This window comes from Danio aesculapii, chromosome 10, assembly GCF_903798145.1.
Source record: "Danio aesculapii chromosome 10, fDanAes4.1, whole genome shotgun sequence".
In the NCBI taxonomy this organism is placed as follows: Eukaryota; Metazoa; Chordata; class Actinopteri; order Cypriniformes; family Danionidae; genus Danio; species Danio aesculapii.
This window is the reverse complement of record NC_079444.1, coordinates 6,533,080-6,549,071: the sequence shown is the minus strand read 5'-3', so window position 1 is coordinate 6,549,071 and position 15,992 is coordinate 6,533,080. Positions and strand designations below refer to the sequence as shown.

The 15,992-nt window shown below is 39.3% G+C and overlaps 1 protein-coding gene across 2 annotated transcripts in view; it reads right to left on the bottom strand.

Annotated features, from left to right (window-relative positions):
• Nucleotides 1-796: 796 nt before the first annotated feature.
• Nucleotides 797-15,992, bottom strand: part of LOC130236195 (ephrin type-A receptor 5) — a 197,366-nt gene continuing 182,170 nt past the window's right edge. For both annotated transcript variants that reach the window (XM_056466839.1, XM_056466840.1), the window contains exons 16-17: nucleotides 5,521-5,676; nucleotides 797-2,895 (exon numbers count right to left, since the gene is read on the bottom strand). In XM_056466839.1, the coding sequence (XP_056322814.1) occupies nucleotides 2,790-2,895; nucleotides 5,521-5,676 (262 nt within the window). In that variant the 3' untranslated portion in view covers nucleotides 797-2,789. The remainder of the gene's footprint in view (nucleotides 2,896-5,520; nucleotides 5,677-15,992) is intronic.

Genomic DNA, 15,992 nt, shown 5'->3' with positions numbered 1-15,992 from the left:
ACATGAGGGAAACATAAATTGTGGCAACAAGTTAACCAATTTTACTTGCCATGACTTGCTAATTCCCTCATTTTAAATAATTAATGATATATTTAATGATTTCATTTGCTTTCATGTTTTACAAAATGGTGACCATGCTGTATAAATGTGTTCTCTTATAGTAGTTAAAACAAAGGATGCTATTAGTTGAAGAAAATTTGGAAATAAATTAATATGCTGTTATATTATCTATTTATTTTTTTTTAATCAATGACAAAAAATCTGTTAAAATGACATGATAATTGGTATTTTCTGTCTCAAATTAGTAAAAGAGATGTGAAAATAGTGAATTTGTGTTTATAAAATGTGACTATAATTTGCTAGGACAAGACAATTATTTAATTCTTGTTTTTGAAATGGCAGTTTTACAGTATTACAAATAATAGCCTTGATTTACAAAGACAAGAGAATAAATTAATAAAATGTGGCCACAATGTAACTTAAAATAGCCAACAAATTAAGATTGTGTCAATAATTTACAGAACTATTATTAATCTAAAAAAAAAAGGGGGGGGTATTGTGAACAAATTCCTTTTTTTTTCGCATAATGTGAAACAGTTATTAATTATTTATAATATAATCCAAAAATCTGAAATGCAAGAGTAAAAAGGTTCCATTTTGATTTCATGTTGATTGTAATATCGTTGTAGCGGTGAGAAAACTGAGAAAGGTGAACATATAGGTAGCAGAATATAGTCAAGCTCACACATCAATGATAAAAACAAGTTTACATTACCTATCTAATGAAGCACTGAGAATCAATAGAAACATTTATTGACTGGACTGAATATACAAATCATGTAAGCCCACCTGCACATGAACATGAACATGGATGAATGCGTCTGAGCTCCACTGGATCAATACTGTAACTGTACACTATTTACATGAAAAAGAAAAAAAAAACATCAGCAGAACTAAAACAAATGTGTGGTTTGGAAACATGTCACATTTTTCAAATACAAATACCTTTCCTCCACCCTTCACGACACTTATTGTGCAAAAGGAAAACAATCCCATCCATCCTCTTAGGCTGAGCAAACACTGCGAGATTTCTGCGTAATTTCAATCGAATCTTGTGATGTAAATGTGATGTAAAGTCAACGCTTATGTTTTATGTGCTTTACGCTCTCTTCTGATTATCAAATTGAAATTTAACTGCACCCCTGAACCTAAAATCTGTTTCTACTTTGCTTTTGTTGTTTAATGGAGAGTTTCCTCATCTAAAAAAAGCATTAGAAAGGTTTTCTCAAGCAATTTAAGTTGACTTGACTTATTGGGTTTTACAGTACTTAATTGATTTGAGTTCTCTTCATTTATTGGGTTTTACTGTACTCCTTTTTTTTCGTGTACTCAAATGGATTAAGTTCACTGTACTTATTAGGATTAATTTTTTAACTTAAATGATATGTAGCAATCAGTTTCCTCAAACAATTTGAGTTGACAACTTATTGTGTTTTACAGTGCTCGATTGTTTTGAATGCTCTTTATTAATTGGGCTTTACTGTACTCTAATTTGTTCATGTACTCAAATGGATTAAGTTCACAGTAGTCATTAGGATAAATGTTTAAACTTAAATGGTTTGTAGCAATCGGTTTCCTCAAACAATTTGAGTTGACTTAACTTATTGGGTTTTACAGTACTCAATTGATTTGAGTTCTCTTAATTTATTGGGTTTTAAAGTAATTCATTTATTCGTGTACTCAAATGGTTTAAGTTGACAACTCAACTTAAGTTAAGTACTCACTAGGATTAGGTTTTGAACTTAAATGGTTTGAATTACCTTAACTTATTGAGTATTACAATGTGTTTCTATGCTCCCATTATCTTTTCCATGCTAGACTATTCACTTCTAATTGTTATCAGGTATCCACATATACTATATGTAATCAATTTCTTTTACAATCTAGATTTCATATATAATTTCTTGATAATTACCAGTTTTTTTCAGACCTATTACTCGTAATAGTTTTGCAGTTTTAAAAAAAGAAACATGTTTTCAAGGGAAAATTGATGATACCTTGATGATATCTGCATTTTTATTTTGCGCAGTAATCTTAATTTAAAAAGTATGGCATAGTAGTGAGGTTTATGAATATTGTTGTCCTTATCCATCTGTTTTAGCATAGATGAAGTGAGATCAGAAACACTGAGTTCAAGCTTGTCAGTTTGTAGCTGTGCGAAAAGTAAACAAAATGTCATACATATCAAAATTTCTTCCAACTAACTGAAAAAAAATTTGACTGAATTTGGTTAAATCTGTGAAAAATCAGGCAGTGTTGGTCTGGCCTTTTCAAAACAAGGAAGTAACAATTGAGAGTGAAGCAAAATCAACGATCATCGAGCTGGAAATCTACTATTGCTTTGTTTAACACTGCCATATTTTCCATTGATATGACTTCAGTCTTTTACTGCTGAAAATTCACTAAATAAATTCACAAAATAAAAGTCCAACGCAGTCTCTCATTCCGGAGGTATTAACATTGTTGAATGAGGTCATGGAAAAATGCTATACATTCAGCCCAGAGATGCCTGATCCCGAGTCAGCGATCCTACCTGGAGATGTGCCACACTTTTCCAAAAGAAACAGCACTCAACGTTTCGGTCCAGCTCCTCGGTGAGAGTTCAAAAAAAAAAAAAAACGAAGACCGTCGCCGTTTTGTCCGTCGTCAGGTTTCTTCATTAATAGTTCCGTTCAATAAATAAGTGTCTGTAGAAAGTGCTAGGCTACTGCTGGAGGCTGGTGTGAGCCTCATATGGGCATAGTGGCGTTCATCATCTGGACCCGCATCTCCTGAATGCTGTTGAGGATCTTCTTCTGATGGCCCGCCAAAGTGACTCCGACCCGCCGGAGATCTCTGCAAAACAACAAGCAAATCAGTAATTTTTTACAGCTGGAGGGAAACATACATGCACAAATACATACATATACTCTTAGAAATAATAAAGGTACAGGAGCTGTCACTGGGGCAGTACCGTTTCAAAAGATGCATATTTATATCCAAATAGTCACACAGAGGTAACTCAAAGGTGCATATTATGGCTCATTTCCACTAACTGGTACAGTTTGGTATGGTGCGGGTCACCTTTATCAGGCTTGTGTTTCAACTGCCTAGGGCATGGTGGACGACAGAAAGTTTCAGTCGACGTCATTCTCGTTATAGTAAATGTCAACGTAAAGCTATACTGGTCGTTCATATATCACATGAGAAGCACTTCTCACAAAACAGGCTTTATACACATAAATACTTGTGTATAAATGCTCATTGCTAACTTTTCTATGAACAGGATTTGATTATTACTGCAGATCAATGCCTACTGTAATGTCTGCAATTATATAAACTAAATAAGTAAATGCAACATATGAACACATACACACCCTTACTGTCTCCGATATGCTACCATTTACAGGTAAACTACAAACAGCATACATTTAGGGCTCTTTTTGACAATCCATGCGCAAAGACCAAAGCGCAGAGCGCAAACGCATTAAGGGCTTGTCACTTTTGCTATTTTAAGGACGGAAAAATCCACTTTGCGCCTTGACGCATTGTCTAACAGGGTTGAGCTTATTCTCTTAATGAGTTATAGGTGTGTTTTAAGAATAAACCAACCAGAGTCTCATCTCCCATTCCCTTTAAGAGCCAGTTGCGCCGCGCCATAGCGCATTTGCTATTTACATGGTGGACTTTGTAAGTGGAAAAACTAAACACTTCACTAGAGAGAAAACAGTTAAACAGAGCATCTACAGTGCGAGATTGAGAGATGAGCCTCCTCATTGTTTACTTTCGCTTTCTCTCTCGTGGATAGGAAACGTGTTGTACGCACAGATATCCATTAGCCTATAAATAATTAATTTCATTTGCTAAGCGCAAAGATTTGTTTCAAAACTATTTCTAAATTCAGTTTTAATTTTCAGCAAACGAATAAATGAACAATAATAACGAAGTGTGTTCAAAAACAGTTTTATCCAAATACACATGCTATGCCCCATATGGTCTAAAACCTGACAGGTGGACAAATCTAAGCTTGTTTTTAATAAAAAAATATAAATATGCATATAATAAATAATACTGCTAATAATGATAACATTATACAAAAGCAAATTGTTATGAATAAACTTAAAAAGCCCCCCGAGACGAAGGCATGAAAGTATGGTTTTTATATTTATGTACGCTAGAAAATAATATTTTTTCATTTGTAAAGATATTTACATATATTTGCGTATAATTGCTGTACATCCTGTGTGTATTAAGCAATGTGTAAGCGAGGCGCACAACTAACATGCTCTGCGCTAGACAATAGACCAGCTTTGATCTGGTCTATTGAACCGTCTATTTAAGTTCCTCAAAATAGCAATGAGCTTTGTCTGAGCTCAGGTCAACAATGGCTTGTTATTATAATGTCATAATGATGTAATATCTTGGCTGTGTATTTAAAAAATGGTGGTTTCTTTGTTTTCATTATTTTACTTGTATGCGCGTCAAGCTTCTCTGTAAACCAATAGTGTCCAGTTGCGCATCTAGCTTCACTTTTTGGTACCCTTTTGTTGTGCTAGGTACCCTTTTGCAAAGGGTGCCCAAAAAGTGGTATGGTATGGTTCACTTTTAAGTACCTTTTGACAGTGGAAACGGCCATAAAAGAGTACCGAACTGAACCGTACTGTACCACACAGTGAAAATGGGCCATTAGTGCCCAAATGCGCCTTTGAGGTCATATTATGGACCCTTAAGGTTCAAATATGTATCGTTTGAAAAGGTACTGCCCCAGTGATAGCTCCTGTACCTTTATTTCTGAAAGTGTACATACATACATACATACTGTACATGCATATATATTTATATATTTTAAATTATATATATATATATATTTTTTTTTTTTATTTAGAAGAACATACACACAGTTCTGGAAAAATAATAATAAAATCATAAAATAAATAAAAATAAAATAAAACAAAATACTGAATCTTAATTTGTTGAAAGTTTACAAAATAAAAAAAAAGAGCCATTAGTATATTAAACGAGAATAAGATCAGAGGCAAAGCACTGGAATTTTTTTTAAAAAAAAATAAAAAAATAAAAGAATATTAAATAAATAAATAAAATAAAGACAACATTAAATTTATTATCAGCTTTCTGGATTTGCTATGAATAGGAATTAAACTAAATAAAAACAAAACTTAAAGAATAAAAACTTCACATTGGACTTAAAAAATACTACTACTACTACTATTACTAATACTACTACTAATAATAATAATTATAATAATAATATTAATAATAATAATAACAACAACAACTAACCACTGCTAAACACTACAATTAATGTGGTCTTTCAGCTATTTATTTACTTATTTTCAAATTACAGTCCATTCAGCACCATGTAAATTACAACAGTTGGAATGTGCCTTGAATTCCCTGTAAATAAAACAGAAAATACAAGTCATGCTTTCACAAAGTCATTTTCCATGATGGATAACTTACTCCAAGGTCATTTGAGTGACTACTTGTAGAGAAGTGTATCCACTTTCCATGAAAAGCTCAGTGTATCGACCCATTTTGATGGCCTCCAGCCACTCCTCCACTGATCTGAACACACAGCCCTCTGGACTGCCCTGCTCCACTAACAGATTAGACACTCTGCGAAGAGACAAAGACAGTAATTAAGGTTTCAAATTTGACTTTAATGAATTAGACAGGGTGCAAAAACATTTACTGATTTGAGATGACCAAAGCATAATTGTGTACCGTCTTACAGTTTAATATAAACATATAACTTTAAAAAAAGTCACACATGCATGCAATTACTGCAGTCAGAATTGTGAAATATAATACTTTAATTCATTCATTCATTCATTTTCTTTTCAGCTTAGTCCATTTATTGATCTGGGGTCGCCACAGTGGAATGAACCGCCAACCTATCCAGCATATGTTTTACGCACAAATGCCCTTCCAGCTGCAACCCATCACTGGAAAACATTCATACACACTCAGTCACACACATACACTACGGACAATTTAGCTAATAGCTAATAGCCAATTCATCTATAGCGCATGTCTTTGGACTGTGGGGAAAACTGGAGCACTCGGAGAAAACCCACGCGAACACGGGGAGAACATGCAAACTCCACACAGAAATGCCAACCCAGCCGAGGCTTAAACCAGCAACCTTCTTGCTGTGAGGTGATCATGCTACCCACTGAGCCACCATGACACAAATATTATAATTTTTTTATTTTTTTTATTAATAATTTAATTAAAATAATTAAATTAAACTTAATTACATTTCATGGTTAAAGAGATTTCATGGTTATCAGGGTTATATATAAGCATACTAAATTAAAGGAGAAATGACTAAAACAACAAAATTAGAAAAAAGACAGCAACAGCAACAAAATATACTATTTTAACTACAAATTTGTTACATAATACTACTACACTGTAAAATACTACACTGTTATGCATATAATATTTTATAAAAAAATTTCTATATTTCTAATTTTAATTAGGTTTTTATAGATAACTATAATAAAAGCATAGTAACGAACTCATATAGTTTTTTAAAAAACATCTTGTTTAGTAAACTGGAAATAACAAAGTACATTTTATTAAATATATATATATATATATATATATATATATATATATATATATATAAATATATATATATATATATATATATATATATATATATATATATATATATATATATATATATATATATATATATAATACTTAAAACTATACACAGTAAAATTTACTCCATTCAGAAAGTATTTGGTCCCTGTTTAAATAAAGGCAAACAGGTTTGTAACAAGTAAAGCTGCTTTTGTGGAGTTGCTTTATGATCCACTGCTGAGATTTTGAGAGATTCAATATATTACATGATTTCATCTAAGGCTGTGTCTGAAGTCAGTTGTAGTTTTGCCTTTCACTTCTGTGTTTCTGTTGATTAACAGCAGGTCATCATCAGTGCTCAATCATCACCTAATTAATCCTTTCATTGTCTCATTAACTTGAGTAACTTTAAGTCAATTTAGAGAGGGACCAAATACTATCTAAACTGAGTAAATTTTACTCAGTTTAAAATTTACGGGCACAGAGGATTTTGCAGTGTATTTACAGTGCGTCAAAAAGATACTACAAAAAAAAATCTAGTTTTTGACTATTTGGCCTTAAATATTGAAGAGTTCAGATGCAAAAACCTCCAAGTGCCATCTAAGTGCCATTCTTCTAATATTAGTCTTTTTCTCAGGCTCCTGTGAAGAAAATTCCAGATGGCACTTAGGGGTTTTTGCATCTGAACTATTCAAATATTTTAATACTATGATTCAAAAAACTTATACTACACTGTAGGAGACATTGGAGACATGTGCATATTGGAAGCAAGCGAACCTCCAGGCGCACACAGTTGAAATTCTCACGCTGTAGTGGTGAGAGTTTTGCGTGGCTTTCAGTGCAATGTAAACAGAAGATAAGTTAGAGGAATTATTACAAATTAGCTTAAATTAACATATAGCTTAAATTAACATTAGACCAATACTATTTTTTAGTTATTCTTATTTTTATTTATTTATTCATTGTTCTGTCATTTATTTTCATTATAAATTTATCATTATCATTATGTTTAAATCGAAAACTTTTTCATTTATTTTTAAGTCCAAAGAGAGAAATGGACTATTGTTCCCTTTCGGATGGGGAACTCCAATGCTATGTGGAAACTTTCACTATGGGGATTTCGTCAGAAACCAATCATCTGAAAGAGTACGGGCCAATAAAATGCCAATAAGTTGGCGGCATCAGCGTGCACAGCTGGCATCAATGACAATCCGTCATGCTATAAAGACGCAGCCAGTGCCATGCTCGACATACTTTCGCTGTCAGAGCCTTTCACAAAGCTTCTGAGATAGTCTTTGAGGGTATCTCCAACCTGTGTCTACAGAGAGAGATCGAGAAGCAGCTTCTCCCGGTCCAGAGCGCGTATACGCAGTGGCAGATGGTCAAGCTGGATTTTTCTCCCTTGCCTGGCGTCCTTTAGGTCCGGTCCTCCAAGAGAGGTTTGTATTTAGGAAAAAAGCTTTCCTAAAAGAGCAACACGGTTGTGCAGCGCATCTTTTTCAAGACGTCACTCCGACCGTGCTTTTCTGGATGCGGTGGTTTCCTGTCCCCGGATGATGGGCACGAGCACAGCGTTTCATGTCTGGGGGTCCAGCATGTTAATGTGGTGCTTGCAGACAGTGCATGCCATCACTGATGTCATGTCTGTTGCGCAGTTAAGATCGCGGCTCGCTCTTGCAAAAGAACGACCGACCCCAGTTGTCACCCGCACTGTGGTTGGCACTCGGGCAGATCTGAGGGTTACAGTGGGAGTAAATCCGCCACCCTCGGGCTGCAGACCTCTCGCTCCTCCACACGCTCCATCCAAGCTTCAGGTGAAGAGAAGCGATCCATCCTTGGATGGTCGCTCTCTCACATGATGACACCGAGGGTCAGATGTCTATCGCTGCATCGGAGGATGGGCTGTCATTGTCTGATGAGGATGCGAGCCCGCTCGCTCCCTCCCTCAGGGGTGCAGAGCACGGTGTTGGCATCTAAAAAGCAGACATGATGGCCGTGCTTTCTTGGGCTGCTTTGGCCGTGGGTCTGGTGATGGTATATCCCCCAGCTCCGCGCCCGGACCGACTAGATGGGTGTTATGCGGAGGATATAAGGAGGCAAGACCTTCAAAGCCTCCCGTTCCCTTCTTCCCGGAAGTGCACAGTAAACTCATGCAGTCTTGAGGGCACTTTTTTCTGCCCGGACTGCGTGCGCCTCTATCCTCACCATCCTTGGAGAGGGGGCTGTCAAGGTCTGTTGAGGATTCGAACCTGCTCTCACCCTCCGGGATGATGAGCGCGGCATCGAATCTAGAAGCAGACTTTGTGGCTGTGCTTCCCCAGGCTGCTTCGGCCTTGGATCTGGAGATGGTTTATCCCCCAGCCCCGCGGCCGGACCGATTAGAGGTCAGCAAGGTCAGGTGTCCAGGCATGTTGTCGTTTTGACAGATGCCTCCAGTACGGGTTGGGGGGCCGTGTGTTGCGGGCATGCTGCTGCGGACCTGTGGAAGGGAACCCAGCTGCATTGGGATATCAACTACCTAGAGCTGTTGGCAGTTTTTCTCGCTCTGCGCCGCTTTTTACTGAGTGGGCTGAGTGGGCAACACGTGCTGGTCCGGACGGACAGCACGGCTGCGGTAGCTTATACCAACCGTATGGGGGGTATACGCTCCTGCCGCATGTCTCAGCTCGCTCGCCGTCTGCTCCTCTGGAGTCATACGCGGCTGAAGTCGCTGCTTGCTATTTACATCCCGGATGGGCTCAACCGTGCAGCCAACGCGCTCACGGCAGTTCCTTCCCTGGGAGAATGGCGACTCCACCCCGAGTCTCGGGGCATGCGTAAGTATGCGTTTCCCCCAGTGAGCCTACTCGCGCAGTTTCTGTGCAAGGTCAGGGAGGACGAGGAGCAGGTCTTGCTAGTTGCGCCTCCTGGCCCAACCGGACCTGGATATCAGAACTCTCCCTACTCGTGACGGCCCCCCCCTGGCAGGTCCCTTTGAGAGAGGACCTACTCTCTCAGGGACAGGGCACTATCTGGCACCCTCGCTCAGATCTGTGGAACCTCCACGTATGGTCCATAGACGCGACGAGGAAAACTTAGGTAACCTACTGTTGGCGGTGGTTAATACCATCACTCAGGCTAGTGCACCCTCTACGAGGCATGCCTACGCCCTGAAGTGGAGTCTATTCACTGAGTGGTGCGCTTCTCGCCGAGAAAACCCCCGATCTTGCCAGATCAGTGTTGTGCTTTCTTTCCTTCAGGACAGGTTGGAGCGAAGGCTGTCGCCCTCCACACAGAAGGTTTACGTGGCCACCATCTCCGCTCATCATGATGCGATGGATGGCGGCACCGTGGGGAGACATAACCTCATCATCCGGTTCCTCAGAGGTGCGAGGCGGATGTTTCCACCCTGCCCCCCTCTCATGCCCTCTTGGGATCTCGCGGTAGTGCTAACGAGCCTACGTGGGGATCCCTTCGAACCACTCGATTCAGTATCCTTGAGATTTCTGTCCTTGAAGACAGCTCTGCTGGTCGTGTTGGCACCGATTAAGAGGGTTGGGGACCTGGAGGCATTTTCGGTCAGTGACTCGTGCCTAGAATTCGGGCCGGCCTACTCTCACATTGTCTTGAGACCCTGGCCCGTCTATGAGCCCAAGGCTCCTACCACGCCGTTTAAGGATCAGGTAGTGAGCCTGCAAGCGCTGCCCGCAGAGGAGGCAGACCCAGCCCTTTCAATGTTGTGTCCTGTTCGCGCTTTGCTAATATATGTGGACCACACTCAGAGATTTAGATCCTCTGACCAGCTCTTTGTCTGTTACGGCGATCGGCAGAAGGGAAGTGCCGTATCTAAACAAGTTGGCCCACTGGATAGTGGATGCCATCTCCCTTGCTTATCAGAGCCAGGGTGAGCTGTGTCCCCCGGGGGTGAGAGCGCACTCCACTCGGAGCGTCGCATCCTCCTAGGCACGCAGCGCCTCTCTGACAGACATTTGTAGAGCTGCGGGTTGGGTGACACCCTATACATTTGCAGGGTTTACATTCTGCGAGTGGAGCCTGTTTCCTCAAGGGTATTAGATAACCCTTGGTGATTAAGGAAACGATTCGGTTGAGGTGTCGAAACACGCTTGCTTCGCCATTCCCCCTAACCCGGAGATACGTGCGCTTTTTCAGCTTTGTCAGTTTAGTTCCCCAATTTCGCGAACCCTGCAGAGTTCCTCCGAGGCCCCCAGCACCTGACTCAGCAGAGGAGTCAGGTGTTGGCCCGTTACGTTGTTGGCATGCCCGCTGGTCAGCCCGCGTTCTAGGTATAGGTGCCTGCTATGCGTGATCCCCACTGGCGATTCCATACGCTCACTCAGCCACGGTTTAGTACCCCCTTCTAGGCGTGCTCGTGTCTTCCCTCCTTGCTAACCATCCTTATGCATGGACTCCCTATCTTTAGGCTAGTCCACAGGTTGCCACCAGGTCTCGCCTCTGGGTAGCAGGTGAGCTCCGCAGCGTCCTCCCTATCGGGACTGATAGTAGTGGAAGTTTCCACATAGCATTGGAGTTCCCCATCCGAAGGGGAATGTTACGGTTACTAAAGTAACCCTTCGTTCCCCGAGGGGGGGAACGGAAATGCTATGTTCCTTCGCCACAACGATTGTCCCTTAGCTGTTGAGCGTGAAAGTCTCTTCAGCTAGAAAAGGATGTCGAGCATGGCACTGGCAGCGTCTTTATAGCATGACTGATTGTCATTGATGCCAGCTGTTCACGCTGATGCCGCCAACTCATTGGCCCTTTTTATACTCTTTCAGATGATTGGTTTCTGACGAAATCCCCATAGTGGAAGTTTCCACATAGCATTTCCGTTCCCCCCCTTCGGGTAATGAAGGGTTACTTTAGTAACCGTTACGTTTGTTTTGTTTTTTATTAATATTTTGTGCTGTATTTGGTTACTGAATAGCAATAAACAACACTTTAAAATATAAGTTGTCATGAAATTTTCTAAACTAGCAGTGTTTTGAATTTAATAAATGCATAATAATTGTGATAACCGTGAAACCATGATTATTCTTCAGACTATAATCTAAAATCTATAATCGTTGCATCCCTAATTGTTATGCAGTTCAAAACATAACATATGAATGTGTTTGAATGTAGAAGAAGCCTACTTAAACAATACACTGATGTCTGAAGGAGCAAAAATACGGCATATGGGCTCTTATATTGCTGTTGAGTGATCACTTATATTGCAAGTAATATCTCTCTGGCCCATCATTTGGAATGTTTTTCATGGACTGGCCCCCATGACAAACTTATTGAATAGCCCTGATATACACATTCAACACTATTTTATTTCAGTCCATAATATGCTATAATAACTGTGCTATAACACACAGTAAAATCTAAAAATGTCTGAAACAGACTTATTCTAGAAATATGTCATTCTAATATAATTACATTTTTACCCTGGTTTCCCAGACTTTTCAACCCTGGTTGATATCTAACAAAACACTTGAAACATCAACAATACATATTTCCATGTAACACATCTTTTAATTCTGCTTTCATACGCATGCTAAATTAAATCTTATCATGACCATAAACATTTCTGTTGCCCTAATGAGTGGCCACACTTGCTAATATTATCATCCAAGGCAAATAAAGAAAATTACAACGCAATAACACTCTCGGCTCCAGAAACATTCCCAGACTGCAAATCAATTCCATATTAAACCTGAACATAATCGCATAACACAATTACTGATAATGGATGAATCCCACATGTAAGAACGCAGAACGCTTCAGATGCAGGAAATGTATCGGATATGTATAATCACAGTAATTGGAAGTCATTTGCACACTGTCGCTTCTGTTTAACTCGTCAGTAAATCACGGAATGTGACTGCGCATTTGTCACAAGTGTCATTAAAGCCTTGATTTCCTGTGACAGCCATGTACCAGGATGGTTAACCCACAGTTATCAATATTTCACAGACCTGACATTGTGATCTCACCATCTACATTAATCATATGCTGTAAACAACAACATCATTAGCATATACTAAGAACAATAAGAGAGAATGCAATCCAGCCCTGGCCTAGGAAAACATGTGTCTGTAGCAATATGAAATATCCTGTAAATGTTTAGAACAATTATATTCAATTGCATTTGCCTTTCAGAATTATTACTGTAATAGCCTTGATGCAGATAAGGCATTTAAAGTCTCGAGACATGTTTTTGATTTTGTCTTTGCTATTCTCGACAATGTTCATATATTAAACCAACAAATCTCCAGTTTATAAGACGTATAGGTCACTTTCCTAGAATAAAATCCAAAAGAGCATTTACGGATATTGTGTCCCTACTACAAGTAAGGCCATGTTTACACTGTCTGGTCTTGATGCCCAATTCCGATTTGGTGCTTATATCAGATTTTTTTGCCTGTTCGTTTACACGTTCTTTTAACTGTGACACATATCTAATTCATGTGTTTACACTTGCTATACAATTTACGTCATCGTGCATGCCACAATGGAAGAAACTGTCTTGCTTTTAGCTCCGCAAAATATGCAAAGTTCTCTTTAAAAAGAGAAAAGGCCGTCATCGCAGCTTGCGCTTTTGGTTTGTATATGGTGTCTTCCACCATTCAGAGGAATTTGTGGGTACGAGAGAGATCTCAGGTCTGGCGAGAGCAAATTGTGGTGGGCTTTAATGAGGAAGGGTGAGTCTGAAATTTTAGGATGAGCACACACACGCTGTTCCTTCTACGTCATTAATTCACGGAGAAGTACCACATTGTCGCAAGTTTAATGATGTACAAAACGGAATGCTTCAATAAATCCGATCTGCCTGTTTACATGATAGTCGCATTGTCACATTCTCGATTTATATCTGATTTATTTCCACATATAAAAACCGATCTTTGAATTCCCGAATGCATGTGTTTTTTTCGTGTTTACATATATTTTTTGTAATACCATTTTATTCTTTATTATAAGTAGTCAGATACATCTACTGTGCCTTTAATTTTACCTGCTCAAAGAAAACACTCTTTTTGAATGTATTAAACAAAACTAAAGTACATGCACAGAACAACATGAGCATTTATAGCAAATAAACAAATGTAAATATTATCCCGCTTGCTTTTTGAGCACCTTGTTTTGAGCGTTTTTAAATGCCTATGATTGATCACGGCCTCAACTGAAAAAGCTGCGACTGGCTCTAATGGTCAGCACGGCTCTGGTGCTGTTCAGCAGACACAGTTACACAGACACTGATGTTAAACGGTTGCGGCAATCAGCTGATCTATTATAGACAGCGACGTGGTGGAGAAAACTTACTCTGCAGACACACTCATGTCAAGTTTTATGAAACAAATATTTTGCGTGTTAAGTTTTTAGTTACTATTCTCTCAAAATCATTCTGCAAAAATAGCAACAATAATAATATTCATAATAATCTGCAGATTCTGTCAACACCTCCAGCCTGGTCAAGAAGGCTCACCAGCGCCTATTCTTCCTGAGGCAACTTAAGAAGAACCAGCTTTCATCAGCCGTCTTGGTGAACTTCTACCGTTGCACAATAGAAAGCATCCTGACCAACTGCGTAACAGTCTGGCATGGAAGCTGCTCTGTTGCTGAGCGTAAGGCACTGCAGCGGGTGGTGTAACTGCCCAACGCATCACAGGGACTACACTGCCAGCCATAGAGGATATCCAGAAGAAACACTGTCTGCGCCGAGCACGCAGTATTCTTAAGGACACCTCTCACCCTGCTCACAGACTGTTTTCTCTCCTGCCTTCCGGCAGGCGCTTCAGGTTCCCCCGGACAAAAACCAGCAGACTGAGGAACAGCTTTTTCCCCAGAGCTGTCTCGCTTTTGAACTCTGCCCCTCACTGAATCGTTTGCTCCCCCAATACACCCCTCCCCCCACTCCTCTAACTTATACTCCTCACAATCACTGCACTATTTAACATTTGCACATTTAAAGTTTGCACATATTCATTGCACTGATTCATTTACTTGACCTGTACATACCCACAGCACATGGACATTTGTAATTATGTTTATCTATCTGCACACTTCTGCTATTAATAGCATCCTGTACATATATTCATTTATTGTAAATCTGTTCATAGCTAATACAACCTGTATATAATGTTGATAGCACATCCATCTGTAAATATTACCATAATTTTTCTATAACTGCACTTTATAACTTATACCTTTATCCTGCACTTGCTGCTATTGCACTGCTGGTTAGACCTAAACTGCATTTCGTTGCCTTGTACTTGTACATGTGTAATGACAATAAAGTTGAATCTAATCTAATCTAATTATAATTTCAACGTAAAGAGAGAAGCATAAAGTCAGTTGCACAAGTTATATATACTTTGTTTAGCAACATGGACACCTCTAAATGGCATTAAAAGCGTCACATTTTGTATTTAAAAGGTATAATTCACTTAAAAATGTAATTTCTGTCTTAATGTAATGACATATTCGCGGCCACAAAATCACACATGAGCTGATGAACTCTTTGTTTACTACTGAGGGGACAGGCGCGTGCCCGCCAGTAATGTTTACTTTAGTGAACAGAACCTGTATGGGCTGTGAATAAATAACAGGTAATAAAGTTGTAAATAACATTCAGTTTGTCATTGTTTGGAAGCTGCGCGGTAAGTGTGATTTGCATGTATGTTTTTTTCACAAAGCGACGGCAGCCATAACATGAGCGAACTCAGCAGTGAAAGTGGAACTGAACGCACACATCATTTAAACGATCAAATCGCATTTTACAGTTATGATTACGACAAGCGTTTGCTTTGTTTTTTCTTTCATAGCAAACACAGTGTTGTGCATGAAAATAAATGTTTACTGGGTCAGTATAACTACTCTACCCTATATAATGTTCAATATAATGCAAGAGGGAATCTGATAATTCATTCATTCATTTTCTTTTCGGATTAGTAGCTTTATTAATCAGGGTTTGCCACAGAGGAATGAACCAGCAACTTATCCAGCATATGTTTTACACAGCGGATGCCCTACCCAACACCAGAAAACACCCATACACTCTTACATTCACATACATACACTTCGGCTAATTTAGTTTATTAAATTCACCTATAGCGCATGTTGAACTGTGGGGGAAACCAGAGCACCAGGAGAAAACCCACGAGCACGGGGAGAACATGCAAACTCCACACAGAAATCCCAGCTGACCCAGCCAGGGCCGAACCAGTGGCCTTCTTGCTGTGAGGCGATTGTGCTACCCACTGTGCTACCGGAATCTGATAATGACTCATTTTACCAGTAAAAAAAGAATGGTCTAATAATGTTGTCAATGACAAATGACAAGCATATGTCTTAAA